Source organism: Emys orbicularis, chromosome 2, assembly GCF_028017835.1.
Source record: "Emys orbicularis isolate rEmyOrb1 chromosome 2, rEmyOrb1.hap1, whole genome shotgun sequence".
Lineage (NCBI taxonomy): Eukaryota > Metazoa > Chordata > Testudines > Emydidae > Emys > Emys orbicularis.
This window is the reverse complement of record NC_088684.1, coordinates 266,510,466-266,530,309: the sequence shown is the minus strand read 5'-3', so window position 1 is coordinate 266,530,309 and position 19,844 is coordinate 266,510,466. Positions and strand designations below refer to the sequence as shown.

At 40.5% G+C, this 19,844-nt stretch overlaps 1 protein-coding gene across 1 annotated transcript in view; it reads left to right on the top strand.

The window, feature by feature from the left end:
- Nucleotides 1–1,090: 1,090 nt before the first annotated feature.
- MPP7 (MAGUK p55 scaffold protein 7) overlaps nt 1,091–19,844 on the top strand; it is a 164,099-nt gene continuing 145,345 nt past the window's right edge. Inside the window, exons 1-2 of the mRNA XM_065398472.1 lie at nt 1,091–1,109; nt 3,272–3,390. Coding sequence (XP_065254544.1) covers nt 1,091–1,109; nt 3,272–3,390 — 138 coding nt within the window. The remainder of the gene's footprint in view (nt 1,110–3,271; nt 3,391–19,844) is intronic.

Genomic DNA, 19,844 nt, shown 5'->3' with positions numbered 1-19,844 from the left:
CCTGTCTGGCCATTCTATGACAGACCTGTGGGTGGCTATCTTAAAACAGAAAAACTTCAAAAACAGACTCCAACGAGAGACTGCTGAGCTGGAATTGATATGCAAACTAGACACAATCAACACAGGATTAAATAAAGACTGGGAATGGCTGAGCCATTACAAACATTGAATCTATCTCCCCTTGTAAGTATTTTCACACTTGCTTCTTATCAAACTGTCTGTACTGAGCCATCTTGATTATCACTTCAAAAGTTTTTTTTCTCTTACTTAATTGGCCTCTCAGAGTTGGTAAGACAACTCCCACCTGTTCATGCTCTCTGTATGGGTGTGTATATATATCTCCCCAATATATGTTTCACTCTATATGCATCCGAAGAAGTGGGTTGTAGCCCACGAAAGCTTATGCTCTAATAAATTTGTTAGTCTCTAAGGTGCCACAAGTACTCCTGTTTTTTTTGAGGATAATCATACTTAGCAAATCATAACTTTTCCATTGATACCTTACATGATATACTTTGTTCAAGATTTGTTGCAATTGTCTAATAGTGGTAATATTAATATATAAATGGTCATGTTCCAGTCATACAGCATCACAGTTATGAAGAAGCTTAAAGCCATTTTTTTCCTCTTTCAAGTCAAACACAACAGAGTGAGAATGACAGAATAGCAAATTAGCGATATAGCATTAACTTTGAATTTCCTTCCTCTTTGTGGTTGGTGAGAGAAATTAACAGGTTACATCAAACTCAGTTTACAGCATAACACTGATAATATATCCTATTCCAAAGAAGGTATATAGTGCCTGCCTTGTGAAATCTATACTGTTGTATTATCACTTTAATATTTAAACCTCTATTTTTGTGAATACTTTAATTTAATTTTCTTTGACGATTTAATTGTCTGAGAGTCAAGGTACAGTGACCTGTTACAAGGGCGAAACGAGTGTATTTTATAGCACATTTTATGGAAAAATAGGAACAGGTCTATTAATCAAGAGAAAATGGTTATTCCAACCAGCATCTTTACTTAGAGGAAATGGCTCAAGTTAATATTTTCTTTCCTCTGAATGGTAGATATGACGTGTTCCTAAATGGTGGTTGTGCCACAGTGTAAGGCTAAATCTTCTATTTTCCACTCCTACTTTCAAACAACCATGTCTTAGGCTAAGTCTACACCGCGCAGATTGCAGTGGCACAGCCATGCTGCTTAAGCCTTTCCACTGTAAGGCACACAGTGTAGCTGCTCTTTGTCACCAGGAGAGAGCTCTCCTGACAACAAAATAAAACCACCCCCAAGAAGGGGCAGTAGATTCGTCAGTGGGAGAGCACCTCCCACCGACAAAGCACTGTCCACGCCAGCGCTTTTCGACGTTAAAACTTTTTTTGTTCAATAGGCCCTTGGACAATGAAAGTGCAGTGTAAACTTAGCCTTAGTTCATTGTGAAGGATACATGCTATTGTAATAACACAATTGGCTGGAGAATTAAGTGTGCAAAAACAAAACTCTATAAATCCGTGTATGTAGGAAATCTTAGTCTTCAATAAGAAGTCAGTCAGTGCTTAATTAAATTTTCACTTTTCCAATTTTAAATTTTCCTTTTATCAAGCACTTGTTTCCCTAGTCAGAATGATGAATGTAACTTTGTGCAGCTGATAACTACTGTGACTCCCTATCAAACTTTTGTGAATATGCTTAAATAACAGCCAAGTTTATGTTTAAACCACACAGTGCTGCACATATCCATTTACACCAGGTGCCTAACTTCTATTAATCCAGAGACTAAGAGCCAAGCGTCCTATTTTGAACTTGTGATCTTTGGGTGTTAGTACAACTACTAGGCTGTAGTTGGCTAAGGCTCTGTTTTTTTTATATCTGTGCAAAATTGTAGTGGTTTGAGTTATATCCTCTTTTTATAGTATTTCTGAAGCATAAACAAGAACAGATTTAAATAAAAGCAAGATTTTGAGAGAAATGAATGTCAACCACCAAAAACATTTGGACCACAGAAAAGAATGTAACTGGAAGGAACATTTTTTCCACAATACTGTACTCAAAGCCAACAAAAAGAGAGAGAAATGTTAAATAATCAGATCCCAAAGGTGCTATATTTAATTTTAGAAGGGACGAATGATGCCTTAAAAGGTTGTGAAACAATGCAGATTAATAAAATATTTAAATCTTATGTTTTTGGGAGATAATAGGCATAATAGTGATAGGCAACCTATAATTTACCATAATGTGCTTTACTAGTTACATATCTTGTAAAGCTGTCCTTGTGAGGAACAGCAGCACTTACTTAGCCTAAAAATAATACCAGGATCATGTATAGTGCATCCCAGGAGGTTATTGGTGTTTTTGTAGACAGCAGACAGGAGAAAAAGGCATTTTGTCCTTTTTACCCCAAGTAATCCCACTGGAAAATTAAGCATGTGCTATGAATTGATATCAACTCATGCCAGGTTACCTCCCTAAAGAGCGCTGCTGCAAGCACTGTTGCTACATTTCTTGGACAGCAGTTTGATGGTCTGTGTGCATGATGGATAGTTTATGCTGTATGCTACTGTGGAACACTGCGCTACTGTCTGCCCCTGGGAGACTGTTAGAGAGGTGTGCCACTGGGAGCAGCAGTTACTTTAACACTTTTAGAGAATCTTGGATAAATGTTGCATACCTAAAAACTTAAAAATGTAGCTTATGCACGCATGTGTTGGTATACTAAAGATCTGGCTACTCCATAACTAACAATGCAGTTTCTTTTGTCTTGCTGTAAATCTCTGCTGGAAGCAGGATAAAAAATGTATTAAACAATATATTAGCAAGAAATATTTAGAGAAACCATGAACTCTTTTTAATGGACCACCCTTTCCAGTTTCTGTTCTTTTAAGGAAGTTTTTCCTATTCATGACTCATTTCACTCTTTGGCTAACATCAAGGGTAATGGAATAACGATTAAGCACAGGAATGTATTTTTTTTTCAGGATTTGTCCTTCTTCAAAAATCTTTATGAATTTTCTGTATAGTCTTATGTAAATATATATGGATATAAAAGCTTGACACTGTGACAAGGTAAAAAGTACACTGGTAATATCTGCTTCCTAGTAATTTTAAAAAATGTTCCCTTTGATTCTTTAAGTTTAGGTTTTGCTGGATACTGCAGACTCCCTATCCATTTAAAATGACATGCTGCAGGCAGCCAATTACACAGAACTGTTAAGTGAAATTAATGAGATCACCTTTAGATTACACTTTGTGTTTTATTTTCATTTTATAGGTCTGTATGAGCTGCTGGCTGCATTGCCAGCCCAGCTGCAGCCATATGTAGACAGCCAGGAAGACCTGACCTTCCTCTGGGATATGTTTGGTGAAAAAAGCCTTCATTCACTGGTAAAGGTAAACCACATTTAAGTCAGATTCTCTTTGAGAAGAGCATATGGAAAAATGTTTTGAGTGCCATCTAGAAACCAGTGATCAAACTGCTGCTCAGCGAAAACAAAACAGCCTTGTTTCAACTAACTCTGCTTCTGTCAGGGGTGGAAGTTGTTAAATAAGATTCTACCAAAAATACATAGATGATTTCATTTAGTAATGATGTTCTGGCAGTATACACTAATGCAGCAAACATATGTTGTTTGCCCTTGTTTAGAAAGAGAGAATACTAAATAGTAGCAGGAAATCTGAGATGTCTTTATGGTCAACATTCAAGACCTGGAGTTTAGCTTAAATAAATAAATGTTCACAGCAAAAATTAGAAGGAATATGTTTTCTGAGGTCAAGTGTGGCAACAGTTCAGTAGCCACATTAATTTAAAATAATTTCCTTTAACAAAGTAAACTGAAATTCTAGTAAGCTGTTCTGTTTGTTGGCTTGCCTGCACTGGAAATTGTGTTTTGCATATAAATATATTGAACTAAAGCATGACTGTAAAGTAAGTTTGGAAGAATACTGCAGTAAAGTGTCCTGCTATGAAAATGATCAACAACCAGAAATCAAAACATGCCATGGAAGTATGCAAAACAATCTAAATAATGCTCAGACAGCTTAAAGCAGTAAAATAAGACCAATCAGCTTGTTAGAAATGTACCATGCCTACAGTATGGTATGTCTTGAACCTCTAATATAGGGATAACTCAAATTGAAAGAAAATTCTGAAGTCTCAGCTGAATCAGTAGGAAGAGTAGCAATCTACGCCACAAGTGCTCATAATTCAGCAAAATTTGTAACAGTTGTCAATCTGTAGTACCACTCAGTGTATTGTCCCTCTGATAGTATTTTAAGCATAATTTAGGAAATCTCTATGGGTAGCATTGTTCTTAAATCCTTTATAGTAACAATGAATTAACACTTATTTTATAGCAGTCCTCAAAGGTGTGACCTAATATGTTCTGTATTTGTCTTATTGATGTGGAAACAGTTACCACAGACACAAATTTGCCTATCCTGAGTTCATGGAAGTGGTGCAGCTGTTAGCTTAGCTGCTGTAACCTGAAAGGGTAGAGGGAGGTAATGAAACTTGATAAAAGTAGGATGATCTCCAAAAGTAGTACAAGTTTAAGTCGGACAAATAGTTACTATGAAAAATCGCTACTGGATGGTAATTGAACATAAGCAGTAAAAGTAACTTCTGTCATCCCATTATACAAATGGTTCAGAAATCAGCATTCAAAAATCATGAGTCAGGCCCCAACAACTGAGTCTGGCTTAAAAATCATTATTGTGTTAAAAACAAATTTTAAGGCGTTTTTTTGTTTTTTGAGGCCATAAGGTATGCTTGAAGTCACACTTTCAAGCTTCACTCTACGACCATGTGAGATGGAAACTTCTTTTTTTTTTTTTTTTTTTTTTTGAAAGCCAAGATTCCTACATAATCACAGGTCTCTAGGTGCTAGGATTTTTTGTGGAAAAAAATCAAATATCATAACAGCTGCTAATGCTAGATATGAAAAGGAGACCGCAGTGTTTTCAAATTAATTTGTTGATTTTACAGTGTAATTTCTGAGTGTTACAGTACAAGCCAAGGAAAAAGGGATCTTTATTGCAAGTTATAATTTTATAAGTACTGAGATAACTTGTTTTGGGGAGACAGGCAGATGGTCTTCTAATGATGGTAATAATTTGGAAATCAAGGCTTAAAAGAATTACTTTTTACTCAAAAATGAACAGAACCTTTTTGTCAATATTTGATCAGAATTATTTTCAGATTATCAAAGGACTCTTTACATATCTTAGTCTTCTCTGGTAAGAGATCAATAACAGCAACAAACTAGAAGGAACAGTATTCAATTATCATTCTCAGTTGTCCTATGGGCTTCACCCCTGTGCCCCACTGACCTTTCTAGCCACTGTGGATTTCATTTCACCCCAATAGGATCACTAAAAAGGTATGAGTTGTTCACTGGTGGTTGTTCCCAGTCTGGTTCTGCAATAATGTGTTAATAACTAAACTAATCCAGAGATGAAATTGGGTATTAATGAGTTCTCTCTTAAGGTACATGTACACAGCAATTAAACACTCACGGCTGGCCTGGGTTAGCTGACTCAGGCTCATGGGCGTGGGCTGTGGGGCTGTAAAATTGCTGTATAGATATTCACACTCAGGCTGGAGCCTAAGCTCTAGGACCCTGTGAGGGGGGGAGGGTCCCAGAGCTTGGGCTCCAGCCCAAACCTGAACGTCTACGCAGCAATTTTTAGCCTTGTGAACCCGAGTCTGCTGACCTGGGCCAGCTGTGGCTGTGCCATGAATCTTTTATTCCAGTGGAGATACACCCTTAGACTCTGATCCTTCCAAAAATTAGGCGTATGTGTAACTTCATACATGTGAGTAGTCACATTGAAGTATAGAGGTTCTACTGTATGCTCAGCCTCTCCAAGGTAAACTCAAGGTAGATTTCATTCTTGATCCCTCAAATCACACACTTCCTCTTATATATTAATTCCATTTGGAAAATTGTGTTTCCTAGATTTTTTTTTTTTTTTAGGCCAAAAGAAGGACCATTGTGATCATCTAGTCCAGAGGTGGGCAAACTATGGCCTGCGGGCCGCATCCAGCCCATCAGACATTTTAATCCAGCCCTCGAGTTCCCGCTGGGGAGCAGGGTGTCCCGCTCCAGCTGGGTAGCGGGATCGGGGGCTTGCCCCATTCCGCGTGTGCTGTGGCTCTGCGCAGCTCCCAGAAGCAGCGGCATGTCCCCCATTCGGCTCCTATGCGTAGGGGGAAGCCGGGGGGCTCCGCATGCTGCCCCTGCCTCAGACACCACCCCTGCAGCTCCCATTAGCCAGGAACCACCTGCGGACGGGGCAGCGCGCAGAGCCGCCTGTTCGCATAGGAGCCAGAGGGGGGATATGCCACTGCTTCTGGGAGCTGCTTGAGGTAAGCGCTGCCTGGAGCCTGCACCCCTGACCTTCTCCCGTGCCCCAACCCCCCTGCCCCAGCCCTGATCCCGCTCCTGCCCGAACCCCTCGGTCCCACCCCGGAGCCCCCTCCCGTACCCTGAACTCCTCATTTCTGGCCCCACCCCAGAGCCTGCACCCCCAGCCGGAGCCCTCACCCCCTCCCACACCCCAACCCCCAATTTTGTGAGCATTCATGGCCTGCCATACAATTTCCATACCCAGATGTGGCCCTCGGGCCAAAAAGTTTGCCCACCCCGATCTAGTCAGTGCAATCAGGTAGGCAGTGGGAGGAAGGCTGATATTTTAAAGCAGAGGGATGCACTGTAGCTTAGGGCCAAATAGTGTTTCAGTACTGATGTGGCTTTTCTTTTAAATCTACACAAAGAGAAGAAGGAAGTTGGAGGAAAAAGCATTTTGAATTAATAGTAACTTGATCCTAGTCATTCTGTACATGAGGTGGACAGAGCTCCTCATTTAGAGACAAAGCTCATTTTTTAGGGGACAAGCTTGCTCTTGCTAGTATTGGTTATTAGTGGTAATGTACAAGCAGCAATTTGTAGAAGCTATTCTTCAGGCTGCAAACTGGTCAGAAGGCTTGTTTTCTAAAGGCCAGACAGCTTAAAAAGCTGCAATAAATAGAAAAATTTTAATTTTAAAAATGATCTGCTACTTTGTCTACAGGTGTTTCATGTGCGCATATATAATTACAGCATTTTATGTAAGAATGTTATGCTAGTGTGTATGATTTGCTACACTGGTTTTCTTTTTTGGATCTCTCTTCATTCAGTACTATTGGATAGAAATATCCTTTCTGTGAACTTGGACCAGCTCTAAAAAGTCAGAGATGGAAAAGTTGTATTAGATCATCCAGTCCATCCCCTGCAAATGCTGGATTGTTCCCTATAGTACATTCCTGTTGTAGTAAGTAAAACCAGCAAAAACTTATGCAATCATTCATTCTTTCCTCTTTCTCTCAGACCAGGAATCAGTCAGTTCGATTTTAGTTTGCAAAGTATAGAGCAGAGAAAGCCCACAACTATTGTTGGTAGTTTTGGAAGACAAAATTGACTCTCTGAAAATTGAGTGTTTGAAGTTCGTCTTTGTCTGCTTCACTCAGCTGATTCCTTCCTCATTTCATTACATGACTCACTTAAGTTCTACTAGAGGCCTTCATCTTATGATTTCTGCATGGTGGAGAAAGCATAAGTCCCAGTGTTTGTGTATAGACTTGTAGCAAAGCATAGTGAAGAGATGATCTCCAAGATTATTAAAGTACTTAGATGGTCACAGCCCAAAATAGTACAGCCTCATAGACTGGTTAGAGAACTTGGGGGGGGGGGCGGAGGGGGGAGAGGAAGAGGAGAAAAGGGATGTGAACAATTCCAGTGTTACCGTTCTTTAAAGAATTAAAGAATATCAATTACAGAATATTTTCATTTGAACTTAATGCAAATTCTTCTGTTCTTTTCAATTTGCCAACTTGGCTCGGAGTGAGCCCTTCACCACCTCCATAGTCTTAAGCATCTCTATTTATGATTGGAGCAAAGTATGATTGAAAAAGCCAAGTACTGGGCTTCTAGCAATTCATGCATTACCCTTAAATGCCCTTAAAATTTGTATCTCCTTCTTTGAGAAAGAAATGGTTAACATCAGATTTTTCTAAATACCGCAATAGAATGAACGAGGAAAACGTGTAGTGGTAAATTCATCTTTGAATATTAGCGTAACCAAAATACATAATGCCGTTTCTTGGGTGTATGCGTTCAGTCAAGTGTTTATTCTGAAAGTTGAAACATTGGAATAGCACTGGTATTGGAGCACCAAAGACTGGGTTATTGAGGGAGTTGTCATTGTGAGATTTCCAGAGATTTTCAAGCTGTACATTTGCAGATTCCATGAGATAGAAACTGAGAAAGCTCAAGGCTGCTGTTACTTTTTTATCTTTACAGAGAAAAATAAAGGAAATGTTTAGGAAAAATAAGATTAGAATAATATTAGAACAGTCTAGAAAAGGCTATTGTAGTAAGGCTGTTACAAAATAAAATAATTAGTGAACACTCCATGGATCATGATAGGCCTTTCTGCAGTGAGGTATAGTCAGAGTTTCTTGAGATACCAGTTGGCTGTAAAGAATCTTAGTAAATTATGCCTCCCATGTGAGGGAAGTAGGCCATGTTTCTATATGCTCACAGCAAATCCTTTGGGGCAGGTTGTTAATTGTCTGAAATGCTATTTGCTTTGGCATGGGGGGAGAAGGGAAGGGAAGGAAGCCAGACCATGTGAGTGTAAGCATATACCACCTGGCCATATGTAGAGGGAGGTGTGAATGAGGTAGATGGCAGCAGCTGGTAACAATCTATGGCCAATGAAAGGTAATTGTTCAGCATGCTCTGTAGGGGAAGCAGGCAAGCTTGCTTCTTACGTGATAGTTTACATTTTTCAAGCATAGAAAGCATGCAAAACTTACTGAAGACATAAATTCTGAAGTTCCAGAGGAAAGCTATTACTTCTGTAATGCAGACTGTCCAAACAATGTACACATGTGGTCGGTTTTACAGAACAGGGGAGAGAGTTTTACTGCAGTTAAACTTCTTAATATCGATATATGAAAAGTCATAGACAAAAATTAGATGGGTAATTGAAGTGTATCTCTTAAATCTAAATCCGTGTAAGTCTAGGAAATGTTTACCTTTGTCAAAGTGTCTCTTTTTTTTTCTTTACTGTTCAGTGAATTATTTTGGCGAGTCAGAGATATCTAAAGAGGTGCCACACAACCTGGCCTATAAATCTTTTTGGTGTTTTCAGCTCTTCAGAGAACTGAAATTCTATAGAGAGATGTAAGCTTGGTGGTACTCTAACCGAGACCATATAAAGGAATATTAAAATGTGTTCTAGTTGATCAGAACAGTTACTTTACTAGTGGAGGAAATTAAGACTTTTTTCATTCGTTGGTATAACTCCTGATTTCTTTACGATTGTGGGCACCATCTTTTCTTTTGGAAGGTTGAGGTTAAGTTAATTCTAGAAATTCTCTTTTTATATAGTTTTTTAAAACACAGAGAGATGCAGTGGAATTTAACTCTTCTCCTGGTGTAAAATATTGATATGATATGGTCTGATTCCAACATCTAAATGTAACGTTGACTTTTATAGCACTCTTCCTGCTTACATTAAGGTAAAAAACTACTTATTAAATGGACATCTAGAAAGGAGGACTCCTCATGGCTGACAAAAGTGCAGACTTTGTGGCGTATTAGGAATAAACTTTCAGATAAAAATACATTAGTTAATTTTGCCTTCCTTAAAAGTATTACACCCAGCACAGGTGGTATGCAAAATATGTTTTCTGTATTTTTACATAAGTTTCTTTAAATTAAAAGTACTGCAAACTTTTATAGCCAATGTATGTGATTTTTTGGAGAGTGGCACAGTTCGCTTGGAGATTTCATATGCTGGCTGCAAGCTGAGGAGGACCTGGAGGCTATTGGCTACCTTTATGCTTAAATTTCCATGGAAACAGTGATCAGATCAGTCAAAATAAAGTAATTGAAGGTTTATAGAAGATAGTACAGAATCTTTATCCTGTCCAGTCTGACATCATTTCCATGGAAACATGAGGAGGAAAGCAACAGGCATCCAGCAGATGTGAGTGAGAATTTACTTATAGATTTCACATTCTGGCTGCTAGCTGGATGATGTACATGTGTTGATCTCCTGTAACCACTTTTGCACTGGCTTTAGAAGTCTAGTATTTTAATTAGAGGGTTTTTTGTTTTGTTGTGGGGTTTTTTGGGGGGGGGGGGAGGGGAGGGGTTTGCTTAGTCCTCAAAATTAAAAAAAACAAACAATAAAATGGGTTACGACTTCAAACCTAAATTAAAAATAATAAAATCAGCTCTTCAGGTATTACAGTTGTAATAGGTAATCACCCTTCTTTGATGATTGAAGGCAGAGTTGTTGCATCTAGTGTTTGTGTGTGTGTGTGGTATGTGCACATCTTTGTTTCTTTAAAAATATTCAATATATAGAATATCGTCTTGAAGTTGTCAAAAGGTCTGAATAGTTCAGTAAGGTCAGATGATTCCTGTGATGTATCAGTCTTAATTCTGCATTGCATGTTCACACCATGTTGTACAAAGATCTATACTAGCTTTGTGGGATTAGGCTCCTGTCACTTGTGCCTTTGAAGATCTTTCCCTTGATTTTTACAATTTATTAATCTGTGTCACCTTCAATTTATTCAGAAGAGTTGAAACAACTGTCAAATGCGGTTCTGGTGGAGAAAATAACATATTTGTGACAAACTGAAGAAAGATACACTAAAGTTGGTGCCACATGAATGCATAATGCAGTTGTGATGTCACTACTAAAATCGTTTTTACATTATAATTATAACTAATGCACACTTACCTTATGGTCATGCATGAAGCAGTAGATTGTATGTTTGTATGCCTTTGTCCTGATTTCTATCAATTGTATTCATGTTAAATTCTTGTTTGTTGTATTTTTTAAAACTTGTATTTGTATTTTTCTTAAGAAATTAGAATTTTTGAAATTGTACTATTTTGGGGGGATGGAACTTTTTGAGTATAGGACATGGTATCCATCTTTAATAGAAGACTCAGTACGTTAGTTTTTTTTCAGAGGTTCTAGGAGGAAAATAGTACTTGACGTTTAAAATCTCATTATGAACCAGGGAACTCTTCGTGCCAACTGGCAGAGGGAGCAAGGGATGCATAGGGTTTTACAGGGATCCCCTGAGTCGAATATTTGCATAGTAGTTCACCAAAGGGCAGCGTGTGAGAGCTCCACCAAGAGCCAGTAGCCAACTGATCATCATAATCATTGTGAAATGTCTGCACGGAGAATATTTAAGGAGTTATGTATCGATAGTAAAAATTATGTTCTTAAGGTCTTGGAGTTAAGGTAGGTCACCAGGAGGTGACACACCTCAGAAAGGTTCCTTTCAGGCAAGAGGCAACAGACTCGTATCTCCCTGTCTGGCCATTTGTGCATTGTGTATTGTATGCCTCACAGTGTGTGCCTATTTGCATATTAAGCCAGGGGCTAAATAAAAGATTATAAAATCTACAAGAAAGAAAATCTAGAGGATGAAACAAACATTTGGGGGCAGGGGGTGCCATGCTTATGAATAAAGACAATGGATTGTTCTAGTATATTGGGGTGCAAAGAAATGCACAGACTCCTTCACCTAGGAGCCAAATGCACAGCATGCTTGTCTCATGGAAGAAGGGTCATAGCCAACCTGGCTGTAAAGCCCTGCAGGGATTTTTGGATAAGCAATGCTTTATTAGATACAGAGAGAGTCTTGTTAATTAAGTCAAGGCTGTGGAATGATTATTTTGATTTTATTTTATATGTAACCATTTATTTCCAATACATCTAATTGCTACTACTGGAATCTGTATGCTTTGTTAAATAAATTTATACTTGATTTCACTATAAACATATTTAATGGCTTATCTACACTTGAAACGCTACAGTGGCAGGTCTTCAGCGCTGCAACTATGCTGCTGTAGCGCTTCAGTGTAGACACTACCTATGCCGATGGGAGGGGTTCTTCTGTCGGCAGGTAATCCACCTCCCCCAGAGGTGGCAGCTATAGAATTCTTCCGTCGACCTGGGACTGTCCACACTGGGGGTTTATCTCAGCTTAACTACACTGCTCAGTCAACCTAACTTTTTGGTGTAGACCAGGCCTAAATGTTGTGTGTTAAGCGGAACAGTGATCTTCGATGGAACTGGTAAACTGTTTCTTTAGAAGCAGTGAATCTGTGAATATTGCAGGTGTCCAGTAGATCAAGGACTGGACGCTCCAGGGAGACACTGAGGGCTCTGGAGTTGGGGTGGGCCAATTGCTAGCCTGTAGGGTAACAGTGAAGCCTCAAGGCCTAGAGGGGAGTGCCTATGTTGCTTGTGGCCCAGGAAGTTGGGGAGCTGACCCACAGCATGCACAGACAATGCTTCCTCATGCTAAAGACAGGTGATAGCAAAGTGCCTCATGACCCTGGGGGAAGCGTCACTCTCATATACCTCTCCATCATACAATTTGTATGGCATGTGTTGGGGAAAGGTCCTGCACTCACCTGCAGCAAGAAGCGGAGCACCGCAGCTGGGAGGTGGGAGTGGAGTGGGCTGGGGCCGGGCTGCTCCGTTTCCCACTGCCGATGAGTGTGGGGGGATCCCTTCCCCCAAGCTCCCTCCCCCGAGCGACACGGCTGGGGCAGGGGCGAGGGAAGCTGAGCGGGCTGCTCCTGGCCCCCCGCTAATCCCCTGGGCCACTCTGGGACTTCAGGGCTCCCAAAATTGCCCCCCCCCACAGCTACTGCCTACTAGACCCTGTGGGGGGAGCCCCTGACCGCCCCCGAGACCCTCTGCCCCTTATCCAATCCCTCGGCCCCGGCCCGGCACCCTTAACACATTGCTCAGAGCAGCGTGTCAGAGCTTTACTGCGTTGTATGCGAACCCGTGTTATATCGGGCCACGTTATATTGGGGTAGAGGTGTACAAACAAACTTGTGAAAAGCAAAATGAAGAGGTGAAGTATGTTCAGCCAGATAAATGCATCAAATCAGAGGTGTGAAAAGTTGGTCTATTGGCTATTTACTTGAAACTTGTGAATTAATCCTCAGTACGGTGGACTGTGAGAAGACTCTTTGGTTTAGGTTAAAATCCAGACGGGCATTTTTTGGGAGCAGTTGTAATCTATTTACAGTTTCTTCTGGGAGACCTCCAAAGAATATCAGTAATCCAGCCAAAATGTAACAGATAGAAAAGTAAATCTGCTATCTTCTGGGACAAATAGTTCTGCAGTTTCATTGTTTCAAAGGAGGCAAAATGCCAGCCTAGTGACAAAGTGTATGCAGTAATTAGAAGGTAATGCACAAGTCAATGATCACATCCAGTTTTTCTTTCCCTACTAAAGGTATTGTGGTGGTGTTTACTTAAACTGAAGTAGAACACTTTTCCTGTATTACCAAGGGCCAATCAAAGGCAGCTCATGTTTCTCAGTGTTAATAAACTGATAAATCTGAGACATCCAAGGTTAATGTAATTAAAATCTCTTTGAACTGGGATTTTTTCCTTTCGACCAGGAGGCATTCTTGTTGTTGTCAAGGAAAGTTAATTTCTATAGGAGAACATCTCATGGGTTATTTTAAAAACTGTTTAATTATTGTATCAAGCTACTTTGCTTGTAAAATTAGAAAGTGTTGGCTAACCCAGCAAGGCTACAGAATGAGAGAACCTTGTTGGAGCTGACAATGGTGGTGGATGATACTTTTAGGGGCAGTGAACTCCAATTTGCACTTGGGGAAAAAAGAACATGGAAACCAGTGAAATAGCATTTAATTGGATAATGAGTTGCCATGCATATATTTTTCATTAGTTTGTTTCACTATTAGGGTAACAGACTTTTTCTCTCAAGTCTTGCTTGCATTCATTTTTCACTTAGTCTCAGTGAAGTGAATGCTAAGTGCTCGCCAGCATAACTAAGGGTTCACAATCTGGCCGTGTGTGTGTGAGACTGATTCTTATGTTCCCTTTCTCTGACTGTATCTTTTCACCTGTCTTCTCTCCCTCCTCTGATTCCTCATGCACAGGTCCTACCTTTTCCCTTTTCAGACCAAGAAAGAGAGAAAAGTGTATGGTATGCTATGTATACAGTAACTCTTTAAATGTATAGCTAGCACTGTTAATAATAGCAGTTTCTTAAGCATAAATTTATTTTCAGAATAATCATCTCTATGCATCTTTGTAGAAACAACTGTTCTCTTTGTAGGTGTGGTGATGTCAGTGGAAGTTCACTTCAAACACAGGTCATATGCAGTCACAAACTATGGTATGTGAGCACTTAGCATATTTGTACTGTACATATGGTACGCATTCACTGTGGAACATCTAATAAGGTGCTGAAGGAATGAGATTTGAAAAAAGTTATAAAGCTTACTTGTCTAAGTACTTCGAGGATGAGTAATTTTATGTTCATTATTATGACGTGACTATCTTGAGAATGCAATAGTAAGACTTAGTTTAGGGATTCATTTGGAGGTAGCGGTCATCATAGTGGTGGCACCTTCAGTTTCTATGCTGTAAAAAAAAGTTTCATATTTTCCCTCTTAATTGAAGTGCTCCACAATATACATGATGCAAGAGTCTGACTATCTAACCTTACCTTGCCTTGCCTTGCCTTGCCTTGCCTTGCTGGGGGGGGAGGGATAGCCTACCAAACCCAGGGTTGTGAGTTCAATCCTTGAGGGGGCCATTTAGGGATCTGGGGCAAAAATCTGTCTGGGGATGGGTCCTGCTTTGAGCAGGGGCCCTGATATTCTATGATTTTCCTTTAGCTAGAGTGATTGCTTTTTAAAAAATGCCATCCTGAGCCTTCTGTTTTCTAAAGTGAAATCTTTCTGAAGTTAAACTTGCTTAAAATGCTTGAGAATGGGCCATTCAAAGATGCACAAACATGCATTACTCTGGGTAGAAGAGCTTCTGACTCCTTTTTACTGGTCTGATATGGATTAGTTTACTTGTGAGTCAGAGATACTCCCAGGTAGGAAAATATTGAGACATTCCCTACAATTAATGTCCAGTAGAATTTTGTTAGTAAGTTCTGAGCAGGCTAAAAATGGAGAGAGAATAATAAAGAATACAAGTGTCCGTATTGCTGCAGCTTAAAGTGTGTGCTTCCTGAACTGTGCCAGCAGCATGTGTATTGCATCTAAGTGCACAGTTCCTGATTTAGTGGAATACGAGTGAAAATCATCCTTGTACAGAAGCCTACACACCACTTAAATCTGCCTAAACAGAAGTCTGTCTGGGCAGGAATGAATTTCATACAATACTATCATTTGCAAATTTAAATTTTTCCTGTCTTTCTTAACTCAAACCCATTTTTTTTCCAATCCAAAGGGACTATTCCCCAGGGACAAGGCCCCATGCTATTTTTTTATTTTTCACACTTCAGTTCTGTGTGCTTATTATTCCGATGATCATTTTTTTAAAGCTGCAATTATTAACAAACAGAAGTGATGGGGCTGGTCAGGAATTTTTTTTTTTTTTTAAACTTTTTAAGTTGGCAAATGTTGGTTTGTTGATACTGAAGGTTTTTGCGGAAAAGGGTCAGATTTGACTAATTTTTCATTTAGAAATAAAAATTCAAAATGGTCAAAAAATGGGATATTTTGAGATTTTGACTTTGCCCAGTTTGAGGTGGGTGCAGTTTTTGAAATCTCAGATTTTTGTGGTTTTGGAAGACAGTTTCCCACCCAGCTCTAAAAATTGCAGTTTCCGTTCTCTCATAATTTATAATGGCTGAAGGGATTTTGCTCAGGCTTTCCTAAAATAAAATTTTAAATAAATTTTGGGGTGGACTCTAGGCATTGCAAATTTTAACCCCAAAAGTGAATATTTCAAGAAGTTAAGCATGTGAAAATGGATGATGAGATGCTTCCTTATAGACGTTTTCAATTATAGCTCTCCAAACACTTCATAAAAGTGTAGGAGAGAGAGGATGATCCAGTGGCTAGGGCTCTAGCCTGAGTCTTTGGAGACCTGGGATTAATTCTATACTCCACCACAGACTTCCTTTTTGTCCTTGGGTCTCAGTTCCCCATCTGTAAAATGGGGATAGTAGTCCTTCCCTACCTTACAGGGATGCTATGAGGATAACTATGCTAAAGATTATTAGATGCTTCAATACTGCAGTAATGGAGGCCATATAAGTACCTTGGATAGTTTAAAAATATGTAAGTAACTCCAATTTGCACATGGGGAAATTGAGGAACAGAGGTTAAATGACTTGCCCAAGATCATAAAACAAGTCAGTGACAGAGCTGAGAAGAGAAACCTGGTGTGCTGACTCCCAGATGTAATACAGGCAAACATTTTATTATTTAAGCACCAGAAATATAGTTGGTCCATAAGATATAAAATAATCTGTTCTGTGGTACAGGATAGCAGACCTTAGTCAATTGTTAATTTCATTTACTTCTCAGTTTATTGGGTACATCCATCGTTCTGGATTGGTACAGTGAAGATCTGTTTTAACTTGAAAACTCATTTCCATTCAGAGAATCCTGAATCAAAGTAGACATTTCCTGATGTTAGCTTCAGGTTGGTGGATGGTTCTACTGATGGGCTTTCTTTTTTCTCTCCTCTAGAGTCTAAAGCTAAATAATTGTTGTTCCTGTGTGCAAGAAGTTTGAGCTTTGGAGCCAACAATTCTTCTTTCTCTCCCTGTGGTTCTTTTTTGTCAGATAGCTGAAGTGTAGGTGTCCAAACCAGATTTCTAGGTATAGTGTGACCTTTTACGAAGAACACTGTGTTGACTAAAAAAAAACAAAAAAAGTGCTCTTGTTTTTTGTCTGTTGAAAAATGGATCTATATGTCTGCCAAATCCGTCTTTCTGATTTGCTTCTTGTTGATATTTGCCAGAAGTCCCAAACTGCAATGCTTACATGCCAACAGTGATTTCATTTGGTTAGTGAATATAGCTTTAACTCCTTTTCTTAGCCTTCAGTGTAGATTAAAAAGAAACCTCTAACAGATATGTAGGTTGATTGCTTCACTAGTGCTGTATATTTAACATAGATATCTCTTCTTTCCATAAAATAACTTGAGTTGTAATGTCCTTTATAGATTAGGTTTCATAGAAAATGAGCAATTATATTTTTGTTGAGCTCAATTCAGGGCCGGCTCCAGGGTTTTGGCCGCCCCAGGCAGCCAAAAAAAAAAAAAAAAAAAAAGCCGCGATCGCAATCTGCAGCAGCAATTCAGCTGAAGGTCCTTCGCTCTGAGCGGGAGTGAGGGACTGTCCGCCGAATTGCCGCCGAATAGCTGGACCTGCCGCCCCTCTCTGGAATGGCCGCCCCAAACACCTGCTTGCCAAGCTGGTGCCTGGAGCCGGCCCTGGCACAAGTACATTGTTTAATCAGGAGCAAACCATAAATCATGGTACTACTTGAGTTCCAAAATCTTTCAAACATTCTAGAAACAAGTATTCAGCGGTTGTAATCATGTCAATGTGACATCTGAAACACTGATAGTCATATTGAAGTTATCAGCATGTCATTACAACTAACTACTGCTCTACCACAGCACATGCCAAGCAACAAAATGTTTATAGCTGCGTGCACATGCTTGTATATTTTAAACATTCACTTTTCACCAGTTTCTCCAGTTCTTTTTTTAGTTTTGCTGTTTGTCTCTCCCAATTGAAAATAATGAGCTCCTCCCTTCTTTCTTTATCACAAACAGTCATTGAATAGGATCTTTGGCCTGATGGTTTCCTCTTCCCTTGCAGTAGCCCTGCCTCTTTTGTTTCTAGTCTCCGTTCTGCCTTTGATGTGGACACAGTAGCGAAATGCGGACGGACACATGCACGCCAGAACTTTTATTAAACTTTAACACGGGCGTTAAATCAGGCTCCTCCGCTGCCCTCTGTCTAAATTCTCTGCCATACTTTAACTATGTTACCTCACCACATGTAGCATAAGCCCTTACTATTAAGTTATCATACTTGAACAAGGAACTACACCTTTCGAGGTCCTCAAACAAATTATACTTGTATAAATGCCAAAGGCCACGGACCAGTTCTCAGGAGTTTGAGACACCATAAGTTTGTGGGGTTTGTCCTCCCCCCCCTTTTTTTGGGTCCGTTTTACCCCCTTCCTCTGTCTGCTCTTCCCTGAACAGCAAGGTAAATAAATCCACAAATTTTCCCTTCCAAGTCTTTTTCTTAACCCCTTTAGCCAGATGATTCCCAAGTGGGTGATCAGCTCCCACATAAGCTCTAGGGGTGTTAGCCACCTTGTCTCCTGCCTGTATTTTGTTAGGAATGCTGCCACCTGGCGATGGAGGATCCCTCCCTAATTGCTCCATATCCCTTTGTGGGATATCAGTCCCCACCACATCGGTGACAGCATCGCCCCCTCGTCTGAGAGGAGCCCACTCTTGTCAGGCAGACTGCCCAGCCTATGGGCCACTAATGCCAATTATTTTTGCCAAATCACTCTATATCCCTTAAGGGATATAAAGGATGAGTGACCTGGGTGTCACCCTTGTCCCTGAGCACCGAGGCTCACAATCCCCTCCTTCATTGTCTGCAGGCTCCTGCCAAACTTTACTGTCATATCCTGAGGAGGCTCGCTGGACTCTTGGTTGGTTATGGGAGTGAGACACAGGTCGAGGGCCACTCATCCACTCCTCATGATCCTCATCCATCTTGATGAGGCTCAGACCTTTGCTATTCTGAAACTCAGACCTTGAATCTCTCCCATAGACCTGTATGAGGGTTTCAGGATCCCATCCGGTAGGAGCACACTCTTCCGACTCATCACCACCCGCAAAGTGAACTGTCCCTTCCACGGTCAGGCCATTCCACCTATCTCCATTCCTGTGAACAGCGAGCCCATCCTTCCCTATGGGGCAGTGGTCCCAGGCACACAGTTCCCCAGCAAAGTTGCCCAAATGAACCCTTGCCCACCTCCAAGGCCACCATTATCAGTGGTTCCATTAGGACCGGCCAGGATCCCTCAAGTGCCTTTATGCAGCTGAACACGCACCAAGCTGAACTTCTGTTTCAACCTGTTAGCTGGTACCTCAGGAGAGAAACTGCACCAGAGTTACATGAGGTCCCCTATGTCAGGATTTCCTCACCCTTCAGTTTACTCTGAGCTACCCATTACTAGGTTAGCACTAGGAGGGTTCCTTTTATTTTCCATTTGAGGCTACCAAGGCAAGTTCCTGACACGTCAGATAACAAGGTAGGGGGCGAGTGGTGGTGCCCCCCTGCTCCATATATGCCAGGTTGGGTCTTTTTCAAGCAAATGCATGTCTTCTCTTCCACCTTCCTTCGCCCCAGGAAGGAGTAATCAAACAATGTTCTCCAGTGGGCCATGATTGTAAGTGTAGTAATTGGAGGGATTACTCAGCCACCTGGTTCTTTTCTAGACCTTTATTTCCCCTTGCATATGCAGCTTCTGTCTTGCTCTTCAGAGCAGGGAAGCATCCTCCAAACAGAGGACGTTATTCTTCCGATCACTCATCAACGCACCTGTAATCAGAGAAGCTTATGTAAATATTTCATTTCTCCCCTGTGGGGGGCAGACTGTTTCAGCACTGCGGCTCCCGTCATATTCAGTTGTTGGGTATTGTCATATTCTGGAACTGAGATACTTTGCAAACTTAGTTCCATCCTCCCAAGAGTCAGATTTGTGCCTTTCCCAGCTCCTTCAAAACAGATTGTTTAGCAGGGTGAAGAGGGTTCTGTTTAGTCACAATCAAACAGAGGGTTAACTCCAACCTGGCTTTCCCCTTTTGCCCTGTTCATGTACTTAAGTGAAGAGAATGAAGCAGGAATAGAGGCTCCAGGCCAGTTGGATTCCCTAAAAGGAAGTCAAATGTGTAATTGCATGGGAGACAGGAGGTGAAGA